Source organism: Arachis ipaensis, chromosome B2, assembly GCF_059453495.1.
Source record: "Arachis ipaensis isolate K30076 ecotype BB chromosome B2, ASM5945349v1, whole genome shotgun sequence".
NCBI lineage: Eukaryota > Viridiplantae > Streptophyta > Magnoliopsida > Fabales > Fabaceae > Arachis > Arachis ipaensis.
The window spans coordinates 117,826,413-117,849,287 of record NC_142437.1 but is presented as its reverse complement, the minus strand read 5'-3'; the positions used below and the strand labels follow the sequence as shown (position 1 = coordinate 117,849,287).

The 22,875-nt window shown below is 34.0% G+C and overlaps 2 protein-coding genes and 1 long non-coding RNA gene across 6 annotated transcripts in view; 2 read left to right on the top strand and 1 right to left on the bottom strand.

Moving 5' to 3' along the window:
- The window catches only part of LOC107627869 (uncharacterized), a 29,504-nt gene extending 11,322 nt beyond the window's left edge, over positions 1 to 18,182 (bottom strand). For 2 of the 4 annotated variants that reach the window (XM_088503988.1, XM_088503991.1), the window contains exons 1-6: positions 17,930 to 18,182; positions 17,499 to 17,664; positions 17,091 to 17,209; positions 1,739 to 4,680; positions 1,388 to 1,639; positions 502 to 1,206 (exon numbers count right to left, since the gene is read on the bottom strand). In XM_088503988.1, the coding sequence (XP_088360114.1) occupies positions 502 to 1,206; positions 1,388 to 1,639; positions 1,739 to 4,648 (3,867 nt within the window). In that variant the 5' untranslated portion in view covers positions 4,649 to 4,680; positions 17,091 to 17,209; positions 17,499 to 17,664; positions 17,930 to 18,182. Of the gene's footprint in view, positions 1 to 501; positions 1,207 to 1,387; positions 1,640 to 1,738; positions 4,703 to 17,090; positions 17,210 to 17,498; positions 17,665 to 17,929 lie in introns of those variants that run through there. The other 2 variants (XM_088503989.1, XM_088503990.1) reach the window with 2 other exon arrangements.
- LOC148575359 (uncharacterized) lies at positions 11,181 to 14,792 on the top strand. The gene has a single exon (XM_088503992.1). The coding sequence runs from the start codon at positions 11,325 to 11,327 to the stop codon at positions 14,679 to 14,681; it is 3,357 nt and encodes a 1,118-aa protein (XP_088360118.1). The 5' UTR covers positions 11,181 to 11,324; the 3' UTR covers positions 14,682 to 14,792.
- A 3,367-nt stretch (positions 18,183 to 21,549) lies between the features above and the next one.
- LOC110269064 (uncharacterized) lies at positions 21,550 to 22,539 on the top strand. Its single transcript, XR_002358034.2, has 2 exons — positions 21,550 to 21,838; positions 22,272 to 22,539. It is a non-coding gene; the product is annotated as an uncharacterized LOC110269064 (long non-coding RNA).
- The last annotated feature ends 336 nt before the right edge of the window (positions 22,540 to 22,875 follow it).

The following is a 22,875-nucleotide window of genomic DNA, read 5'->3' as shown; positions in this document are numbered from 1 at the left end:
TGACTAGTATCTTTGGGTGTTTGAATACACACATGAATTTGTATTTTATAGATTTAGACTTTTACCCCCTTAAAATCTTATTCAATAGTGTAATTCTTTTCTTTGTTGATTTACAAGTTTACATAAAAAAAAAGGGGGTAAAACTAGGAAGGAGTATGGGAGTGATGTAATTAGTAAAACAAGGGAACTAAAGAAATTAGGCAAGCACCAGAATTACTGAAAAAATGTTAGAAATTTATTATTTTTTGTTGATATTTAATAACCTTCTAAATCTTAATTATTAAATTCTAAATTTTAATTTTTAATATTATAAAAATAAAGTGTATTATTGACTAATATTGTTAAAAAAAAATTAGCCTTTATATGCACATTTTCACATTGAAATTAATTTTTATCGTTATTATTTATGATTCTCTATATTTCAGCCTTTATATGACCATTATGTGGTGGATATGGACTGGAGAAGACAATCACATCCTAGGTTTTGGTAAGCACTCTTACCTTTTCAGCCGATAAGAATGCTCTTTCTTCTTCATTGCCACTTTCTGTTTTGAATATTTCCAGATTTGGACACGCAGTCACTGTCAGTTGCTTCAATTTTGGACACTCTACAATATGTCTCCCTTTGTACAAACATCGGATCCTTGGTAAGTTCCTAAATGACATGGAGACTACCTCTGGAAACTTCAATGTTGTTTCTGATCCTCCATCACATGCAATGATTTCTTCCAAATTATCACAAAATTCTATCGAAAAGCTTTCTAGTTTTCCCAGATCCTTGGCTATAGATGCTTGCAACACATTACTCAATGTCTTACATGAAGAAATCTCTATGCTCTGCAGATTTGTGAAGTTAACCACTCCTTTTGAATCTTCACTCCATACTTGCTTTAGATAAGGGAGATCACCCAAATCAATAACCTCCAATAATGCAGATTTATTTGTGTCATTTTGTTGCGAAGAACCTCTTATTTTAAAAATGAATTCCACCGACATGCACCCATGAACCTTTAAGCTTTTCAAATGCAAATACCAGCATTTCGTGTGATTAGGGAAAATGATTTCAAGCTTATCGCAACGTCTAATATCAACAGAAATGAGACTTGGAAATGAATCTGCACTGACTTCATCTTCATGTGGCCATATGTCTTTTAAAATCTCCATTCCACTCAACTGGATTTCCTCTAACTCAGGAAGGATACGAACCTGTTTTGATGTAATAAAAAGTTATTTTTCAATAAGAGTCAGGTAAACAATGATCAACATTAGCAAATAAATTGCATTGTATATGGCTAACTAGATTGGTGAGTAAATAATAAAATTATAATAATGTAACATGAACAAAACATATAAAATCTATTACAAACTTTATCATTATCTCACGCACCTTTGCATACTCATTCTTTTTTCCTTCTGTGATGAATAACTTTTCCATCAATGGACACCTACTTATAGAAATGCTTTTTAATTTATTGAGATTGCAAGCCACAGACAATGAACATAAATATGTCAAGTTACAACAGTCTTCCATAGTCAACTTTATTAAGTTATGAAACCAACTACTTGAAGGTGGATTGCTCCATATCTTGTGAATCTTGATTGAAAACAACTTCAAAGTTTCTAAGTTTGGAATTTCCACCTGCAGGAAAGAACCAAATACAAACTCTGTTACTCTATTTGAAATCATAGGTCTTAAAATGATAAATACATATTACTATAAGTTGGAAGAAAGCCATACATTTTCATTAAAGAGAGAAAATGAAGTTGTGGCACTCTGCTCATCCGTTGCTGGGACAATTTCCCTGTCATTGATATTGTAAAAACTGACAAATGATGGTAAATCTTGTAGTGCCAAAGAGCATAACTTGTGAAACTCAACCTTATTGTTGGATCCTTCTCCTTCCTCTCTAACAATTGCCTCTAAAGAATCACATTTAGAGACATCAATTGTTTCTAGACTAGTAAGAAATTTAACAATGAAAAGGAAGAATATGCTCTTCAATTGGGGGCACATTTTCACTTTGATTGTCTTTAGTCTAGAGAATGATGAATCTGTAACAGGACTACAACATATCTTCTTTATGTTAGTTAGGTTGAAGAGGCTAAGAAACTCTAAATTGGGAAACACATCTTGAGGTTGTGACAACTCCATTGAATTCACAATATATTCAATGTCTTTGTTATTTACTATCGACAAGTGTTTCAAATATGGAAATCCATCCAAATTTAGCTCATAAAATGCATTTTGAACTCCATGCAGATCTCCCAATAGCAAATTCTCCACTCCTTTGAATAACAACTTAACTCCTTTGAGAGAGTGAATATCCATTTCAGGTTCTAGCTGCAGTGCCAATGATCTTGAAGTTTCATATTTGTTGGGCATCTTGAAATCCCCAGTCGAAAGTGTCTCAAAGTCTCCAATCACAATCTTGTAATCATTCAACTCGTGAAAGAACAAGTCTGTTGGCAAAAACTCAGCATTGGGGATGCAAACATCTATAGTATTCAATTCATGCAAATGTTTTACCTCAGAAAGAATTGAAATTTGACTATGACTTACTTCTTTCTCCACATCCAGTTTTGTCAAGCTGTTTCTTATATGCAGTTCCTCCAAACTGGTGAAGCTCGATAAAGCAAGAGGTCGGGTAAATCTGTTTATAAAACAGTCACTAATGTCTAGCAACTGTAACTTGCATAAGCACTCTAACTCTGTTAGCCAATCTTCAATTCTAGATCCTGAAAGGCTAAGAATTCTTAAATTTTTTAGTTTATTTATAATTGACAAGTTACCAAGAGTGCATTTCTCCAAGCAAAGCATTCTGAGGTTTGCTAAGCATTCAATTGAAGATGGCAGATTTGATAGATGGATTCCTGATAATACTAATACTCTGAGATCTTCCATTCTTTCAAAAAATCTGTCTGGTATTTGCAAACTTGGATCATCATTGTCGATGTGGAAGAATTTGAGTTGAGGACAGTTCAAAACTTTTGGGAGTTCAACCATGATATGACTCTTGTATAGATGAATTCCAGTAAGCCTCTGAAGTTGCTTCTTGTCAGGCCAAAAATCTAGTTTTTCATTTCTCGAGATAAATACCTTGCGCTCCTTGCACGCTATGGATAGAGCAGCATCTCGAACTATATCATGCATCCCGAAATGATCAATAGAATTACAATCCAACATCAACCCTGAATCTTTTAACTTGTTGATTGATGATTTGGATATTCTGTCGTGAGCTTCCCTCAGTGTGTGGACACCTTTAAGTATGCCCAAGCCATAACAATACTTCACCAAGTCTGCAATTAGTGATTGATGACTTATTTGAGCAGAGACTAGCAAAATAAACTTGAGCTCCTCACTTGCTAGATGATCATAATTCTTCTTCACGTAATTCTCCATGTCCTCTCTTGCTTCATTTGGTTCTTGGTTTCCGAGTCTTTGTAGTTCATCTTTTAACTCCGACTCGCTCTTATTTCTTAACGACTTTCCGAGTATAAGAACAAGCATGGGTAACCCTGCACAATACTTGTCAAGCATATCGGATAACTCGGGATTTTCATTTGGTATTCCAACCACCCTCGTAAACAATGCTGAAGCTTCGCCAGGATTTAATTTTGTCACAAGGAAAGTTGACTTAACATTCATTTTAACACGCAAAACTTCTTCAAATCTTGAAGTGACCAAAATCTTGCATCCCTTGGTGTTGCCAGGAGAATTTTCATTTTTCACTCTTTGCTCTGTTGCCTCCTTTCTTTGATTGTGCATCACGTCACTTGAGACATTGTCATCATCAAATGGAATCCCTATCTTGTTCAAGTCCAGTTCATCCCAAAGGTCATCAAGGATCACAAGGGTATTCTTCTGCGTCAACACATCTCTCAAACGAGCTGCTCGCCTATCGTCACCTTCATTTGCAAAAGTCAATCCTAAATGGTCGGCGATATCTTGCTGAACTTTTCGAAGGTCTGGATCTTTCTTTACAGTTGCCCAGGCCACCTTGTCAAACAGTATTGTATTGCAAGTAGCTTGCTCTGCAATTTTGTAGAGCAGAGAAGTCTTGCCCACACCACTAGGCCCATGCACCCCAACCATCCTCACCCTCGAATCTTTTAATTTCTCCATAATCTTGTCGATTATACCCTTTCTCGATTCAAACTCATGATAGCTACCACCACACAGATTGCTATCCGCAATCTTTAGAACTTTTGGACCACCAGAAATTGCTTTTGTAACTTTGGAAAATTCCTTATTTAGATTGTCAATATTGGGTGCCAATATCTTCTTTGCTTTCCTGCCAAGTTGACGCCTGTGCCACAAGAAAGGCAGAGCCCCACTAGAACACCCTCCGCTAAAGCAACTTGTCTTGGATCTGAGGATTTTGTCATCGTGAAACTCCTTACTTTCTTCCCTCTTTTCCGACACCTCCTTAAGCCAGCCTTCAGTAGTTGGTGTGATTTCTTCTGCATTGTTTTTTGCAGTGTCAACAAGGTGCTTCACCGTTAGCTCATTCTTCTCAAGCTTATCATCGAGTTCTTTTATATTCTTAACATGATCTTCATAATTGATAATATAATCAAGCTGGCGAATACTCGCTTCCAGGAGTAAGTCGACCACTTTTTCCAACGGTTTACACACAAGGTTCCCCATTATTTTGAATTTTCTACCAATATACCTCCATCCTGTAAAGAAACGAAGAACATGCTGTAAAGAAACGAATCCACATGTTCTTAGTACCTTTGTTCATATATATTGGTTCATTTTTATTTGTAAAAATACAAGGACTAAGAATAATACAATAAAAAAATTCAATTCAAATTTGTTTTTGTCTTTTTCAGGTTATATTTGAAGATTATAGTATAAAAATGAAACTATTAGATAACATATGTATAAATATAATATTTTAATATTTGAAATTAATATTTAATTTTTAATTTTATTTTTTATAAATCATAATAATATAATATATCTTTAATAATATTATTATAACTAAATGATATTTAAAAAATATAAGTGACAAAAACAATATATAACTAATAAAAATAATTAGATCAAAAATTAAAAAAACTAACAGAAAAATATAAAGAATATCATATATTCTAGTGTTTTAGGAAATTTATTATCTAACACATATATTTAGCAAACTAAAAAAAACTGTGGTCACCAATCAGATTCTCCAAATATTTGAATAAAAGATTAGTAAGAATATAGAGAAAAGAATAAGATGAATATCATATATTATAGTATTTTATGAAATTTATCATATAATACACATGTTTAGCATACTAAAAAAAGATTATAGTTATCAACCATATTTTTTTAAATATTTGTATAAAATATTAGTAAAAATGAAAAAAAAATAATTAAAAGATATACGAGATTATGTTAAGAAGAGATAAAAAAGAAGGATAAAATAAAAGTTGATTTATATATTAAATATAAGAAAGAATGACTAATAAGTACGAAAGGAGATGATAAATTAGTTTTTATTACTCAATTTATACTTATTAATAAAAAATAACATTAACAGTGAAGATGTAGAGTAATCTATTTAAAAGTAGCCAACGAATTATAGCGCATATTCTTCCCATACTCACCTGAGAGGTTGCGAATTCGCATCTTCCTATCTTCGATAAAAAAAAATCTATTCAAAAGTAGCTAATAGTCTTCCCATACTCTTGTGAGAGGTTACGGATTTGAGTCTTTCTATTATGGTTAACAAAAAAAATCTATTTAAAAGTGTGTTTAGGATGTTTTGGGGTAAATAAAGGTATTTCTTAATTAAATTTGACCTGATTGAAGATAGAGAGCTACAAATGTAGTTCTTGGAAGTCCATGGATAATAGCAGGTTGTTACAAGGCTATGAAACTATGGACGCCAGAGTTCTGCCCTTGTGAGAAAACTTTTGAATCGACCCTTGTTTGGATTAGGATCCAAGGTCTAAGAATATGGTACTACCATAAGAAAGCCATGCTTTGGATCGCATTGGCGGTGGTGGGTACCCCAATCAAGGTTAATCTGCTGACCAAATCAACGGAGAGGGGGAAGTATGAAGGATGTGTATTCAAATCGATCTTAAGGGTGCCTATCACTTGAAAAATTGAAGTAGATGGATAGTTTTATGATGCTGAATACAAAAGTCTCCATTTAATTTGTAATGCATGTAAAATGTTATGAACACACAGTACATGATTGTCTGTTTAAAAGTGTAACTCAGAAGAATCATGAAGATCCCCCCTACAACTTAAGATGTGGCTGAAGAAGGGGAGATCCCCTCCCAAGAGACGATACTTAAGTCTTCTACTCCCCAAAGGGCCTTTGGTTTTGGCATGGTAGAAAATAGGATTTCCGTTGGTGAGAAGATAGCGAAGGTACATGAAATGTCTCATCCCATGCAAAATCATCATGGCAAGGGTGTACTATGATTTTTCACAAAAACAAGTGCAATAAGTTTGGACAGGGTAAAGGTTTCAAGTTCTACATCCACAAAGGGCAAGGAGGTGTCCTTTACTGTGACTGCCTCAAGTTCATTAGCGCCAGCGAGGAAACATATACTCGGGTCAATCCATCGCGATTCTATCATTAGGGGAGGAACCATGATGCATCATCCAGAAGGTGTGCTGAGTTCAGCAAAAATTAAGACGCCATCTCGAGGTCCCTTCGAGGATCACCGGCAAAGGGGTATGCAGTATCTAGTGAGTTGTTGCGAAGGAGCATTAGCTATTTATTGGTGGTGGTGGTAATCCGAATGATAAAGAGTCATCCTCAACGGTTAACGGGTAATCCTTGAGGGGATGAGGTTTATGCATTGCTCAAATGTTATAGTTTGGAATGTGAGAGGAGTTACTAATAAACTAGCTCGTGTTCATATTAAACAATTGGTAGAAAGTTTTCAGCAATGTTAGGTAACTAATCATTTTCTTGAATAACATGAACAATTATCAATCAAATTAAAATATATTACGTCTCCAACTTACTCATCTAAATTTTAATATTAGAATAACTATCTGCACATCTACTGAAATCAACATCGATATATCCATTGTTTATATTGTTTAGTATTTTCATTATCTACCTATACTTTTTCATATTTTTATTAGAAAAAGTATAGATAATCAATAATATTGGTGAACAATGTAAACAATAAATATATCAAATGTTCATTTTAGTAAGTGTGTAAATGGTTATTCTAATATTAAAATTTAGGTGGATAATTTAGAGATGTAATGTATTTTATTGTATTTTGTTCATGTTGTTCAAAAAAATTATTGGTTATCTAGCATAACTTTTTTTATTATATTAGAAACTCATTGTCTTTATTTTGGCACATATTAGGCTATACTCCAGTCCATATTAAAGAGGCTAAAGGTCCTAGAGGTGGAATTTTGGTCCTTTTTATTTGGCTGAGAATATGTTGTATTGTGTTGGCGATCCATTTTTAGGTAGAGCTGTTAAACGGGTTAACCCGATCCATTTAAGTCCAGTCTATTAAATTTGTAAGTTAAATGGGTTAGATCGTTTAAGTCCGTTTTATTCGCGGGTTATAAATTTTTAACTTGGACCATTTATGGTCAACCCGTGGGTTAAACGGGCCAGGCCGTTTATCTTTTTATTTTATTTTGTAAAAAATATTTTGACAAAAAATATTATTTTTAGGTCAAAAATCTTTAAAAGATAATATTTTTTTAGTTGATGGGTCGGATTTTCAGATAATATAAAAAAAATTAAACGTGCCACTCGTTTAGCCCGCGGGCTAATCCGTTGAACCCACCATTTTTTAAGTGTTAATTGGACTCAGCCTGTTTAGCCCGAAATTTAAACGGACTTAATTTTAGAGACAAAGTCCACCCATTTAAATAGGTAAACGAATTGATCCGATGAGTTTGGCCCATTTTAACGATCCTATTCTCAGGTGATAAGTATTGAATTTGCTCAAGACATGATAAAGTAGGCATGTGATGAAGTCGATGCTAGTTCGATTTGGAGTAAGCATGATAAGGCTTGGGAGTTTTTGAAAAGTTTTTTCAACCCTTGCGTTTTCCGTTGGTTAACTATTGGTGACTTCAATGAGATTTTTGACAAACTCCATTTTATCCTAAAAAATATAGAGTTTATCTTTACACAATTTCAGCTCAATTAATGAGTTTTTTGAAAATATATATTTTTTATATTCTTAATTATTAATCTCTTAATTTTTTTTATGTTATTTGATATTGTGATAAATTTTCTTTAAGCTTTTACGATTAAGTTACATCAATGGTCTTAAATAATCGAAAAAAATAGAACGAAGAAGCAAATTCAGAAAGCAATTAAAAAAGAAAATTTTCAGAATGCTCACGTGTGCAGTCTTTCTTCGCGTGCGCGAAGATCTCGCACAAGCAGCTATTTCTCGCGTGGGCGAATTTATCGCGTAGGAAATCATTTCTCTCTTAGTTGAGCCTTTCATGTAAGCCATAAAACCTCGTGTGCGCAAAAAATTTTCACGTGCTGAGTTAATAAAACACGTGTTAATGAGTTAATGAAACACGTGCATCCTCGTATTATGGGATTTCCAAAGGCTCCCAATAGCTATTTTCTTATGTATTTTGAAGCCAAAATGAAGAGGAAAAAGAAAACACCTATACACTTACTCATTTTTTACACTTTCTTAGGTTTTTAGTGGAATTATAGAGAGAATCTCCTTCTCTCTAGAATCTCTAGAATTTTATTTATTTATTTTTTGTAGTTTTAGGTTTTAATTTTGTTTAGATGTAGTTTGCTTTTATTTTCTTGTTCTCACACACTACTTTACTTAAAATATTTTTGTTAGTTTCTTCATCTTATTATTTTAATTATGAACTCTTGTTGAATTTTCAATTTTTTATTAATGTAATTTGATGTTTCATGTTTTATTCTTGCTTACTCAAAATGTTATTGTTGCTTGCTTGAATTTAGTAGTTATAGATTTTATTAGGGTAAAGTATATTTTTTGTCCTTGAAGTTTGGCAAAAGTTTTAAAAATATCCCTAAGTTTTATTTTGTTTCAATTTTGTCACAGAAGTTTTCGATTTGTATCAAATATACCCTCGACGGCTAAATTTTTAAAAAATTTAAGATCAATCTAACAATATTGCATGAAAATTATGCTTGATTTTCTTGTGTTTAGGGTTGTTCTTATGAAATTGTTGTTGAATTGGTCTTAAATTTTTTGAAAAATTAGCTCTTAGGGATATATTTAATGCAAATCAAAAACTTTTGAGACAAAATTGAAACAAAATAAAACTTAAGGATATTTTTGAAACTTTTGTCAAACTTCAGGGACAAAAAATATACTTTACCCGATTTTATTATTCTTGCAATTTATGATATTTTATGTTTATGTACACCAAGTATTTGATAAATTGCTTGAATTATTTATAAAGTAGATTTTCTCTTTCTTAGTTTGGGGTTAAAAATTTAGGTGACATTGAATTATTAATGTCCAAGTTAATTGATAATTTAGAGATATTAATTAATCTTACTTTCATTGCTAATCTTTTACTAATTCAATTAGTAAGTTAGTTAGGTGAATTAGGATTAGTTAAGCCTAATTGCATTTTCTCAATTTATAAAGGTTAACGAATTAGATTTACTTTTTGTAATTTTTATGTTGTGGTTAGTAATAAGGATAGTGATCTTTAATCTTCAATTCTTACCAAAATTTTTTTAGCATTTAAATTTGTTTTCATTTACTAGTTAATTGTTTTAATTACTTTTAGTATAATTTCTCTTGCCGTTTAGATATTGCATTGCTCTTTAATTTTTTGTTATTTCAATTGTTAATTGTGATTCAAATTTTTTTTCGTAGTTAATAATTGAACACTTAATTATGATTTTTAAGAAGAATGATCTGAGATTAAACTTTTGATATTTAATTTGAATTATGACGTTCTAAACTATATTTTAAAAAGTGTTAAATTTTAATTTAAAACTACAACGAATCTTGAGTTTTAAATTTGTAAATTTTTTAAAGTAGTGTTTAACTAGCGTCAATTCTATTTTCTACAGAAGTCAAAGGTCGCCTCTTTTATCATAAGAGAGCATAGAGATTTAGTGGGACAATGGGTGATTGTGGGCTAGCGGATCGGACCTGGGGCTAAAGGTGCGCTACACACATGAGCCAGACCTATGCACGGTCATTAGTTTATTGCAATTTTTTTTTTTTTTTTGCTTAAAATATTGGCCTTCTACCATTATTTTTATACAATGTTCTATCTATTAAAAGTATTGATCTTCTACAACTATTTTCACAAAAAGTTTCATCTGCTAAATTTTTTACCACTATTTTTACACAATATTTTATCTAAATCACCTATTGCATATGTTTTTTTCAAGAATTTTTTTATCGTTCTACCACTCTATTTTTATTATTAAATTTGTATTTAATATTATGTGTGATATAAAAGACCAGTGATTAAGTTAAGTAAAATCAACATTTAATATTAAAAGGTATTTATTATCATCGTTATTTTAATATTCATTCTCTTTGTATAAAAAAAAATTGTATTTTTTGAATCATTTATCGAAACGTTATCTTTAAAATAAGTAATTTTATAACTAAAAATCCAAATAAAAAATAACTTAAATTGCTACTAATAAAAATTCTTATAGTTTAAACCCTCTTTTCAAAAGAACTTATTTAAAAAATTTATCCAAACTGAACTTAAACAATTAAAAAAGAACCTATCATAAAAATTAGGCAGCATGTTGTCACGGTAAATTTTAGAAGGTTAAATTTAACAGTGTTTGTAGAGTTTTCTAGAGTATTTGATAATGCTCTAGATGGTTCCGGAACGTTCTAGAATGTCCTAGAAGGTCCCGGAATACTCTAGAAGGTTCTAGAATACTCTAGAAGGCCATAGAGTATTCTAGAAGAGTGTGGTTGTATATGTGAGTATAAAGAGTAGTATGGAAGAATCTAGAAGTATTTAGAGAGTTGTGGTATGATGGATATTTGTAAAGAAGGTTCTAGATGATTAATCTAGACCGTTGATTAGATTTAATCCTAACCATCCATTGAGGAGGTGGATGGCTATAAATAGGGGTGAAAGTTAGAGTTATATGTGTGTGAATCATTTGTAAACACACTTGAGCAATAAAGTGTTCTTCCACCAAAGCTTCATTTCTCTTGTGTTCTCTTATATTCTTAGCTTTCTTGCTAAGTATTGAGGGTTAGGCTGACTTGGTCTTAGCTCAAGAGGTTGAGTAAGTCCGAGTGCCGGCACGGTAGCGTTGCAGTGTGTCCAAGGCCGTGACAATTTTGGTATCAGAGCAAGGTTCGAGAGGGAGCACAAGTCGCTTGTGGGAATGGCTTCTAGTATCACCATGGAGCATGTTGAGTCTCAAAGGGGAAGGGATACTATTCTTTCTCAATGGAGAGGCAAGAAGGTCCGTTCTTCAAGTGAGCCTAGAGGTAAGGACTCTAACTTCTTAGAAGAAAGAGTTTCTATGTTGGAAAATGTTCTATCCTCTATGGATGAGCACTTCCAAAGGATAGAACATGACAAGGAGACCCTCGAGGCTCACGTGTTAGGAGAACTAGATGCTTTCAAAGAAAGCATGCTCCAAATCGAAGAGAAGCTTGAGAATTCCTTAAAGATATTTGAGGAAGTTCGAGTTTGGTTCGAGGAGGCAAAATCTCGACCAACCATTATAAGGGAGACGACAAAGATTGATCTTCCCAAGCCAAAAGAGTTCAAGGGCGTAAGGGACGCTCGCGAGGTGGAGAACTTCCTATGGCAAATGGAGAGGTACTTCGAAGGCCAAGGGGTGGTCGAAGAAGCAATAAAGGTACGCACTGCAGCTCTCTACCTTTCTGATAATGCTACTTTGTGGTGGAGAAGAAAGTGCGTAGATATGGAAAAGGGTACTTGCAACATAGCCACATGGGAAGATTTTAAAAGGGAGTTGAAAAGACAATTCTTCCCTGAGAATGTGGTTTATGAAGCAAGGAAGAAGTTGAGGGAGTTGAAGCACAAGAGTACGATTAGCGACTACGTAAAGGAGTTCACTACTCTCACGCTTCAAATTCCCAACTTAGCATCAGAGGATGCATTGTTCTTCTTCATTGATGGACTCCAACCTTGGGTAAAGCAAGAACTACAAAGAAGGAATGTTAAGGATGTCGATGAGGCCATCGTGGTGGCCGAATCACTCATTGAGTATCATAGGGGAGACTCTAAACCCAAGTCATCCTCCAAGCCTAATTCTACTAAAGGTGGGGGAGACAAGGGAAAGAGTTTCTCAACCAAGAAGGAAGGAAAATACTCTTCAAAGAAAGAGTACGAAGAAAAGAAAAAGGCTTTCATGCCCAAAGGAGGATGCTTCGTGTGCAAGGGACCACACCAAATGAAGGATTGTCCCAAGCTAGGGACTTTGGCATCTATCGCCGAGGAACGAGAAGCTCAAACTCAAGTAACTGAATGTGTTGGATCTATCCAACACATGAATGCTGTGAAGGGCAAAGAGGCAAGCACTACAGAAAAGAAAGGCTTGATGTATGTCAAAGCCTTTATCAATGAAAAACCCGTCATGGCTATGATCGACACTGGTGCTACACACAACTTCATCACGCCTGATGAAACAAAGAGGCTTGGGTTGAAGATCACTGAAAGGAATGGCTGGTTCAAACCCGTGAACACCAAGGGTGAACCCCTTAAGGGAGTAGCAAAAGGGGTTGAGATGACTCTTGGTTCTTGGAAGGGCCTTGTAGATTTCTTAGTAGCACCCATGGATGATTTTAAAATAGTCATCGGGCTCGATTTGCAAAGGAAGGCAAATATAATACCTATGCTATACTACGACGTAGTATGTGTCATGGAGAAAGGGTCTCCATGCATGGTCCCTACAGTCTCTAAAGTTGGAGGACCACCGATACTCTCTGCTATGCAACTCAAGAAAAGGTTCAAGAAGGGAGGGATTACATATTTGGCTCTATTACAAGAGGAGTCAACATCTGAAAGAGAAGACGTCCCTCCAAAAATCAAGGAAGTCCTTGAAGAAAATAAGGATGTGATGCCTCCCGAGTTGCCAAAACAACTACCCCCTAGGAGGAAAGTGGACCACAAGATTGAATTGGAGTTAGGAGCAAAGCCGCCCGCCTCAACACCTTATAGGATGGCACCGCCAGAACTCGATGAGTTGAAGAAGCAACTCAAGGATTTGCTAGATGCTGGGTTCATCCGTCCATCGAAGGCACCTTATGGCGCACCAGTCTTGTTCCAAAAGAAGCATGATGGTTCATTAAGACTATGTATCGACTATCGAGCACTTAACAAGGTAACCATCAAGAACAAATACCCCATTCCTTTGATAGCCGATTTGTTTGATCAACTTGGTAGAGCTAAGTGGTTCTCAAAGCTAGATTTGAGGTCAGGATATCACCAAGTGAGAATTGCCGATGGTGATGAACCTAAGACCACGTGTGTCACGAGGTATGGATCGTATGAGTGGTTGGTGATGCCTTTTGGCTTGACCAATGCTCCTGCGAACTTCTGTACCTTGATGAACGAGATTTTTCGACCTTACCTTGATCGGTTTGTAGTGGTCTACTTGGATGACATTGTTGTCTATAGCAATACTTTGGAGGAACATGTAGAACACTTACAAACCGTGTTCAAGATCTTGCGAGAGAACAACCTATATGTGAAGAAGGAAAAGTGTTCCTTTGCAAGGGACGAAGTCCACTTCTTGGGACACATCATTAAAGGTGGAATTCTCTGCATGGATCAAGGAAAGGTAAAGGCTATCAAAGAGTGGAAGCCGCCAAACAATGTATCTGAATTGAGGTCATTCCTTGGGTTGGCTAATTACTATCGGAGGTTTATCAAGGGATATTCCGCCAAGACTGCACCATTAACTGATCTTCTCAAGAAGAACCACACTTGGGAATGGTCAAAGGAGTGTCAAAAGGCCTTTGATGAGTTGAAGGCTGCTATCACAGAAGGTCCAGTACTAGCACTATCCGACTACTCAAAGGTATTTGAAGTCCACACTGATGCTTCTGACTATGCCATTGGAGGGGTTCTAATGCAAGAAGGACATCCGATTGCCTTTGAGAGTCGCAAGTTGAATGATACAGAGAGGCGATACACCGTCCAAGAGAAGGAGATGACCGCGGTAGTGCATTGTTTGAGAACTTGGCGTCACTACTTGCTTGGTTCACACTTCATCATCAAGACAGACAATGTGGCTACAAGTTACTTCCAAACTCAAAAGAAGTTAAGCCCCAAACAAGCTAGATGGCAAGACTTATTGGCTGAGTTTGATTTTGAGTTTGAATACAAGTCAGGTAAGACTAATGTGGTAGCAGATGCGTTGAGTCGCAAGGCTGAATTGACGGCCATTTCTATGGTTGGAGGAGATATTGTGCAGACCATCAAGGAAGGGTTGCATCACGATCCATTAGCCAAGAAGTTGGTGGAGTTGGCTAGAGAAGGTAAGACCAAAAGATTTTTGTTAGAAAACGACCTTCTCTACACTAAAGGGAGAAGACTATACGTCCCTAAATGGGAAAATCTAAGAAGAAAATTAGTGAGGGAATGCCACGACACCAAGTGGGCTGGTCACCAAGGTCAGCAAAGGATCTTGGCACTCATTGAATCTTCTTATTATTGGCCTCAAATGAGAGATCAAGTGGAAATGGCTCCCGATAACCGAAGCTAGCTGGGAAACTCGCGAAGATCTGTGGCAATTCCAAGAACACCTACAGCGCTATCATGAACAGAACGCGACGAGGACGTCTGCGCATTAGGTGGGGGAGAATGTCACGGTAAATTTTAGAAGGTTAAATTTAACAGTGTTTGTAGAGTTTTCTAGAGTATTTGATAATGCTCTAGATGGTTCCGAAACGTTCTAGAATGTCCTAGAAGGTCCCGGAATACTCTAAAAGGTTCTAGAATACTCTAGAAGGCCATAGAGTATTCTAGAAGAGTGTGGTTGTATATGTGAGTATAAAGAGTAGTATGGAAGAATCTAGAAGTATTTAGAGAGTTGTGGTATGATGGATATTTGTAAAGAAGGTTCTAGATGATTAATCTAGACCGTTGATTAGATTTAATCCTAACCATCCATTGAGGAGGTGGATGGCTATAAATAGGGGTGAAAGTTAGAGTTATATGTGTGTGAATCATTTGTAAACACACTTGAGCAATAAAGTGTTCTTCCACCAAAGCTTCCTTTCTCTTGTGTTCTCTTATATTCTTAACTTTCTTGCTAAGTATTGAGAGTTAGGCTGACTTGGTCTTAGCTCAAGATGTTGAGTAAGTCCGAGTGCCGACACGGTAGCGTTGGAGTGTATCCAAGGCCGTGACAATGTGTATATGTTATTAGGTTTAAAATTAAATTACCGTTTCTGACCACGAATAATTTCAACGTTAACAAATTTAATCATAAAAAAACAAAATTAAAGTTGTATCTATACAAAATATATTTCAGTCAACAAAAATACTTAAATGCCAAAAATGTTATAAACAAAATTTAAATTACCTTTCTTCTAACGCTATTTTCATTCCCAAATTCATTCATTCCTAACCCAACCCCACTCCTTGATCCCTCCCTCAACCCCCTTTCGTTACCGTTTTCTTTTTTGTAGTTATCAGTGGCAAATTGTTAAGATCTAATGGATTTTCTTATTCTCTATGGAAAAAAAACAATCAAAGAAGCCTTCACATAAAAAAAAGAAGGAAAAATATATATTAATACGAGGATCTAGCCAATACTCTATTCTTTCTTTCATACGAAGAGAAGATAGAACCAAAAGCATTTTTTAAAATTTGCAAGAGTCACTTTCAGTTTGGGACTGCGATATAAGAGAGGCTAGTTGAGTGATGGTGGAAGATAAAGAGTTTTAAAGTTCTCTATCATGTAACTCTCTCTCTTTCTCACACACAAAATTGAATGAACAATAGAAGATTGGATCTCATGGGATTTGAAAAAGGCGATGATTATGGTGGGAGGAGGAGATTGATTAAGAATGAAATAGATTTTGGAACGAAATTAAGGTTTAAAAAAAAGGATAATTTATTTTTTTTATAATTTTTAGTATTTAAGTAATTTTATCGATAATAATTTATTTTTTATGCGAATAATTTTAATTTTATTTTTTAGTGGAAACTCAGGTGAAGTCGACTTCACGTGAAGTTGATACCTGAGAGTTGTTAGATGATTTGACTGATTTGACTAAATTTTTATCTAACGGCCTCTCAGGTATCAACTTCACGTGAAGTCGATTTACGTGAGTTTTCACCTTATTTTTTAGTAAGATTTGTTAGTATTTAAATTATCTATTGTTAAAAATAATATATTATTAATGAAGACTCACGTACAGTTATTTTCACGTAGGGGTGAGCATGGGTCGGTTTGGTTCGAATTTATGGTAAAATTAGAACCGAACCGATCAAAATGTAATTGGTTCGGTTTGGTTTAGATTTGCATTTTTTTGTATATATACCCGAACCAAACCAAACCGATTAAGAACGGATTGGTTCGGTTCGGATAATTGGATACCCGATGACTTTGAAATTCATAAAAAAAAACCAAATTTTTATCTTAAAAATTCAACAAGTACAATAAACATGTAATATCAATAGAAATAATCCAAAAATATTAAACACCAAATACATTAAAAATTAAACTCATTAAAATCCAAACATATTAATAATGAATAATCATTATCTAATGGAAAAATCATATATATTTTTTATTTAATTAATATATGATCAGGTTCGCGGGTTGGTTCGGGTTCCGTACCCCCAAAACTGATATCCAAACCAATCACTAACATAAGTCATTAGTTTGGTTCGGGTTGGACCCGATTACCGTTGGTTTCAGGACTAATTTAATTGGTTCGGTTCGGGTTCGAATGAGTAATCGGGTACTCGCTACCCGTGCTCAAATTTCATGTGAAGTTAATATCTAAAAACTTGTAATTTAATTATTTTTAATTATCAACTTCACTTGAAAACAACTAAATTTTCACCTATTTTATTCTTAATATATATATATATATATATATATATATATGTATGTTTAGATATATATATAATTAATTAATAAATATAGAATGTACTCTACCTTAGTCCTTAAGTGAGAGGTAAAATCGTGAGCAACCAACTGCAATTCTACATTTTTCTTCTCTAGTTGCGTCCCTGCTCATACCTTCTTTAATTTTTTCACAAATCCAAACTCCTGTTCTGTAAAAACTCATTTTGTAGTAGATGTAATGGGTTAAATTATTTTTTTTAAGAACAAATGCTAAAAATTTTAAATCAGCTAACTCCAATAATAATTTAAGTATACCCTTTACAATAATAATTTAAATATAAATTACACTTATTATTAATTAACTAATCTTATTAAGAGTCCTTAGAAGAAATTTAATTTCCCTTTCGTAAACATTTACATGTTCATCTCAGTCATCGATTCCAACCAAAAAAGAAAAAAGAAAAAAATAACAACACAGGTAGCACTTTAGGACCATACCTTGAGAGCAAAACAAATTACTAATAGTAGTAATGAGGCACTTCTTATCGTTCAGCAGCTAACTCCGTTGTTGGTTCTACATCTTTTTTTATCCTCCAGTTGCGTCTCCCCCCCTCACATTTTCTTCCCCTTTTTCAATACTCAAAAGTATTTTCAAGCTTCAGCCCTGCAAAATTCATTCTCAAGTCAAATGAGTTTACCAAAATTTGTTAATATTAAAGGCCACTACTTTTGCTTATTATAAACCTATACGTTGCTTTATATGAAACTTTTAAGTAGAGTTCATGTATAAAGCCACTACACAGATGAATTATCCGAATAAAGTTCGTTTTCTTTTGTAACTATCTAGTTACTTGATTAATTCCAAAGAATCATTAATACAGACATAAACAACAAAGAAACAAATCTTTAATTTGTATGTATAAACAAACCTTTAATTATTTCTTGATGACTATTGTTCCGGGCAACAAACTCATCAAGAGAGAGGACAAGTTAGAAGTTGTGTTATGATGAGTGAGATAACAAAGGCAAAAGTTCTTTTTTTTTTTTTTTTTTGTAAATGAAGTATGCAAAGGTACAAGATGGTGTTAAAGCTAAAGTATATATGATGGACGAAAAAGAAAGTGCAGGGCTAAAAGATGTTATTAATTTCCAGGCACGATATTTTTTCTATTATTGTATTGTAACTGTATAAGATATATTTTAAAGGGAAAAATAGTAATTTTATATATTTGGGGTATTTACAATATTCGCTACTCTCAACCAAAAATATATCACTGAAATATGCAGCAAAAATAATTAAAGAAAAACTGCGCTAATAGTTTTTATTTTTCATTTTTTGGTATTAATAGTTTTTATTTTCACTTATTAGGGCATCTTATTCTTTTGACCAAGCGGAACAATTTAAAACTAGGTAAACAAAATATTTATTTATGTAAGTTTTACTTTACGAAAATAATTTTTCTTAGTAAAAACTAAAATAAAAAATTAATATTTGATGAACCAAAAAATTAAAACACACCCGCTGCATACACACAAGACACAACTCCAATTATTGATAGAAAGAGAAGCCTCACATGATCAAAGGCACAAAAATTGGAAGTGCTTAAAATTCAAAAGATAATATGTGCCTTTTGAACCATTTATTGGTCTAATACATGGCCCAGTGACTAATAATTGTACCTTAATCTTTTTGCTTTATGTCCTTATCAACAAAGTGAAAACAAGATTGGAGTAGCAGTGTAGCACATTCATGATTCATCACCATTATTTAGGATCGTTGGATCGGCACCAGATTCAAGTTCAACTCTCTCTCTCTCTCTCCTTTTTTGTTTTGGGTCTTCTTGTGTCTACTGTTGTATATTTTCTCCAATTGAGAAGAAGACAAATTTGCATATGTCCAAAAAAAAAAGGAGACAAAGCATGCAGAAGTATTGAGAAGCAGCCGTGATATTTTCTAATAATAATAATAATAATTTTTCATAAATATCCACCAAGGTAAAATAATAAATTGGGTAAAGTAAAATAAAATGGTCCTAACCAAGCTTTTTCCAATATAAAATATTTGTCTCATTTTTATTTGGTATAGGACTTTCAATCAAAATTATTGTAAAGTAATGGGCAATCTTTTTTTTTTAATATTCTTATGATAATATTTTTATATAAAGATAATATTATGAATTATTAGATAATTTGATATATTTGACTCTAAGAATTCACAATATTATCTTCATTTAAAGATGTTATCTAGTGAATTTTTTTTTTTATTTATATCATGGAACTTTTGGGAGTAAGTTAAGAAAATTGGCAGTAAATATTTTAGAGATGTGAAGAAAAATGATTTTATAATAAAAATAAATTATCAATATTTATATTGTATTAAATATTTTATTTGACTTTAAGAATTGAGTCATATTATCAACTCACCTCTTTTTTTAACTATGTAATTCATAAAGATCAAGTTACAACAGGCTTTATTTTCTGGGTTTAAGTTTAACCCAAGTAGTGAAATATAGGAATTCATAAAGTGAGTCTGTGAGTGTGACTAAGTATGTGTTAATGTTAGTGTAAGACCAAAACATGGATATGCATTTATATTGTTATGAATATTTGGTGAGACATCAATGGTATGGATAAAGATAATATCAAATTGTTGTCAAAATATGAATCTTTTAGATATGTTATTTAGATTTATCTTTGTTTAGTATTATTTGATGGGATATGAGAGTTTTGGAGAAAATTTTTATATCCAATCAATTATTTGATCGAAAAGTTCATGCATAAACATAATATTTCGTGTATGTTCTCATAAAATTGATGAAATGATATGTATAGCTTATTTCTTAAGGCTTATGCCATGAAATTGATGAAATTATAACGTAGTTTTGATTTTTTTTTTTTTTCAGGTTCTATCTAATGGAATTTACAAGAGTTGCATGCAGAGGAGAACATCACTTGTTTTCTTTTAAAGTGTAAATGCAAAGTGGTGATTGCTCCAAAAGAACTTATCAACAATGAGAATCCAAGAGTGTATCTAGATTTTACATGGCCAACTACTTTTTTTGAATTTACTTCACACACACAGAAATTATAGATCTGATGCAAGAACTATTGATGCTTTCTCAAGGTGGCTAATAAAGGCAACAAAAGTACATAACAGCATGAGTTTTAGCTTCAAACGTTATATTGCTTCACTTATATACTCTGCCAATTTTCAAGCTCATGTAAGTTTTTCCTTTATTTATTTTATAAGGCTATAGCTATGGCAATGTAAAAGGAGAAGAGATTCTTTAAGTGGATACACATTTTGACCTTGACTGTGTGTTTAATTTGGAGAATGCATGAGAGATCTGTAATAAGGGTGCAGCATATTTTTATTTTCTGAGGAGATTCTGATTTGTCCATTGAATCAACAATCTATTCAATCTCTCTCTATCGTTTACTATCATGGAGTAGTGTTTTATTTAGCTCTCGGAGTATACTCCAGCATCCAAATTCATCTCCATTTAATAACTCACATTGTTGAATAGGTAGAGATCTTGATGGATCTTGAAAGCATCTCTAAATAACATATTTACCAAGAAAATGAGCAGTTTTTTTCTTGAGATCAGAGTTTCTACAAACGAATTCAGGAGCTACAAATGTCTCTTGAGATTTTTAGGAAGAAAACGACTTTGTAATGAGAGTGAATAACCACATCATCACACTGATCAAAACAAAAAATATAATTTTTTTTACCTATTTGTCGCTGTTTTTAGAATTAATTACTAAATTACTTAAGGAATGGAGAACAACTTAGTTATTATTAGGCCAAAATGCCAAACCACTTCTACTTATATATATATAATCTACAATATTTAATTATATATTGTTTTTATATTTGTTTAATTTTTATTTTATATTCATTTTTTTAAGCAATTATTTTTTTAATTGTGTAAAATTATTAAAATGAGCATTACGTTTTATTAAAAGGTCACGGGTTCTAATTATTTTATTTTATTATTATTTCTTTTAAGGCTCAATCAAATGGAATTTATATATAAGAGTTGCTTGCACAAAGCTATTGTGATTTGTGAACAAAAAAGTCTACAAGAAAATCACTTGCCTTCTTCTATGGCCAAGAAATGAAGGACAAAATTGTCAATCCACCAAAAAACTAATTACCGAAGAGAATCCAAGAAACTAGCCAGATTTTACGTGATCAAATTTGTTTGAATTCACTCAGAAGTCAAAAGCATTACATGGCTGACCAAAGAACTCTTAAATCCATGGTTCTGAAAACCGGACCGGACCGGCTGGTTCAACCGGAAAAACCGGGAACCGGTCACTTAACCGGTCCGAGTGACGCTAATAACCGCCTGGCAAAAAACCGGCTAAAAAATCGGTCGAACCGGCGAACCGGAAGAACCGTCCGGTTTTTTAGCGGTTCAATAGTTTCCAAATTCATATGCCAAACGACGTCGTTTTGGCATTTTAAAAAAAAAAAAAAGAAAACAGAATAACGTTCGCCTAACCCTAATCTGATACTCCCCCCCCCTTTCTTCCCCTTTCTGGCTTTCTTCCCCAATCCCCAGTTCCCTTTCTTCCCCAGAATCGGCGCCAGCGTCCATAGCCACCGGCCACCCACAGCGCGCCAGCGTCCATAGCCACCCGCCACCCACAGCCATCAAGGCCATAGCCGAGCCCGCGACCACCACTGGCCGAGCCCGCCTCCTCGTCGCCACCCACAACCATCGACAGCAACAGCTACCACCACCGGCCGAGCCCGCCTCCTCGTCGCCACCCACAACCATCGACAGCAGCCAACGACCACCGGCCGAGCTCGCCTCCTTCCGAAATAGGTAAGACTCTGTTCTTTACTTCTTTCAGCTATGCTTCATGAGTTTGATTTTCTGAGGTTCTGATCTTGTTCTGTGCTCGCCTATTCTATGCTTGATTTTGGATCTTGATCTGTGCTCGCCTGTTCTGATCTTGTTCTGTGCTCGCCTGTTCTGATCTTGTTTTTGAGCCCCCCTTGTTTCTGAGCCCCCTTGATCTGTGCTCGCCTGTTCTGATCTTGTTCTGTGCTCGCCTGTTTTGCATTGCTGCTTCTGTTACCTGCTTCTGTTTTGCATTGCTGCTTGTGTTACCTGCTTCTGTTTGCTGCTTGTGTTACCTGCTTCTGTTTGCTGCTTGTGTTACCTGCTTCTGCATTGCTGCTTGTGTTACCTGCTTCTGTTACCTGCTTCATGGTTGTCCGAAGTTTTCTGGTCTTTGGTTTTCTGATTGTTATAGATGGAACAATCACAAAGTAACCCACAGCCACAAGATTCTCAAACTGGTTCATCCAGAGGTAAATCCGATCCAGCTTGGAATAATTATGATTTTTGATGAGTTGCATCTTTGATTAGTTGAAAACTTGCTAGTAATTGTATCTTTTGAACGTAGAACATTATGGGTTTGTCATTATGTACGTTTTATTTTTTGTTTAGTTATAAACTTTGATGTTTGAAGTTGTTTGGGAACTTCTAATATTAAGTAATGGATAATTTATTATGTGAAATATTAAATTTTATTAAGTTAGAAATTATTGAATTTATATACTTTAGATTATTTTAAGTTTTTTAATAATTTTATTTAATATTTAATTAAACCGGTTGAACCCCGGTTGAACCCCAGTCGAACCAGTGAACCATTAAACCAGTGACCTCACCGGTTCATTGACCGGTCCGGTTCTCGCAACCTTGCTTAAATCATTCACAAAGTGGCTTAATTCTAGACAATAATAATAATAATGCAACCAATTAAGTGCCTCCTATATATATGCCATGCCATGCATGCCCAACTGAAACTTAATAATTGAATTTTAGTTTCTACCTGTAAAATAGGTGTTGAATAT

Coding starts and splice junctions, on each gene's coding strand:
- LOC148575359 (XM_088503992.1), top strand. CDS start 11,325: ATGGCTTCTAGTATCACCATGGAGCATGTTGAGTCTCAAAGGGGAAGG.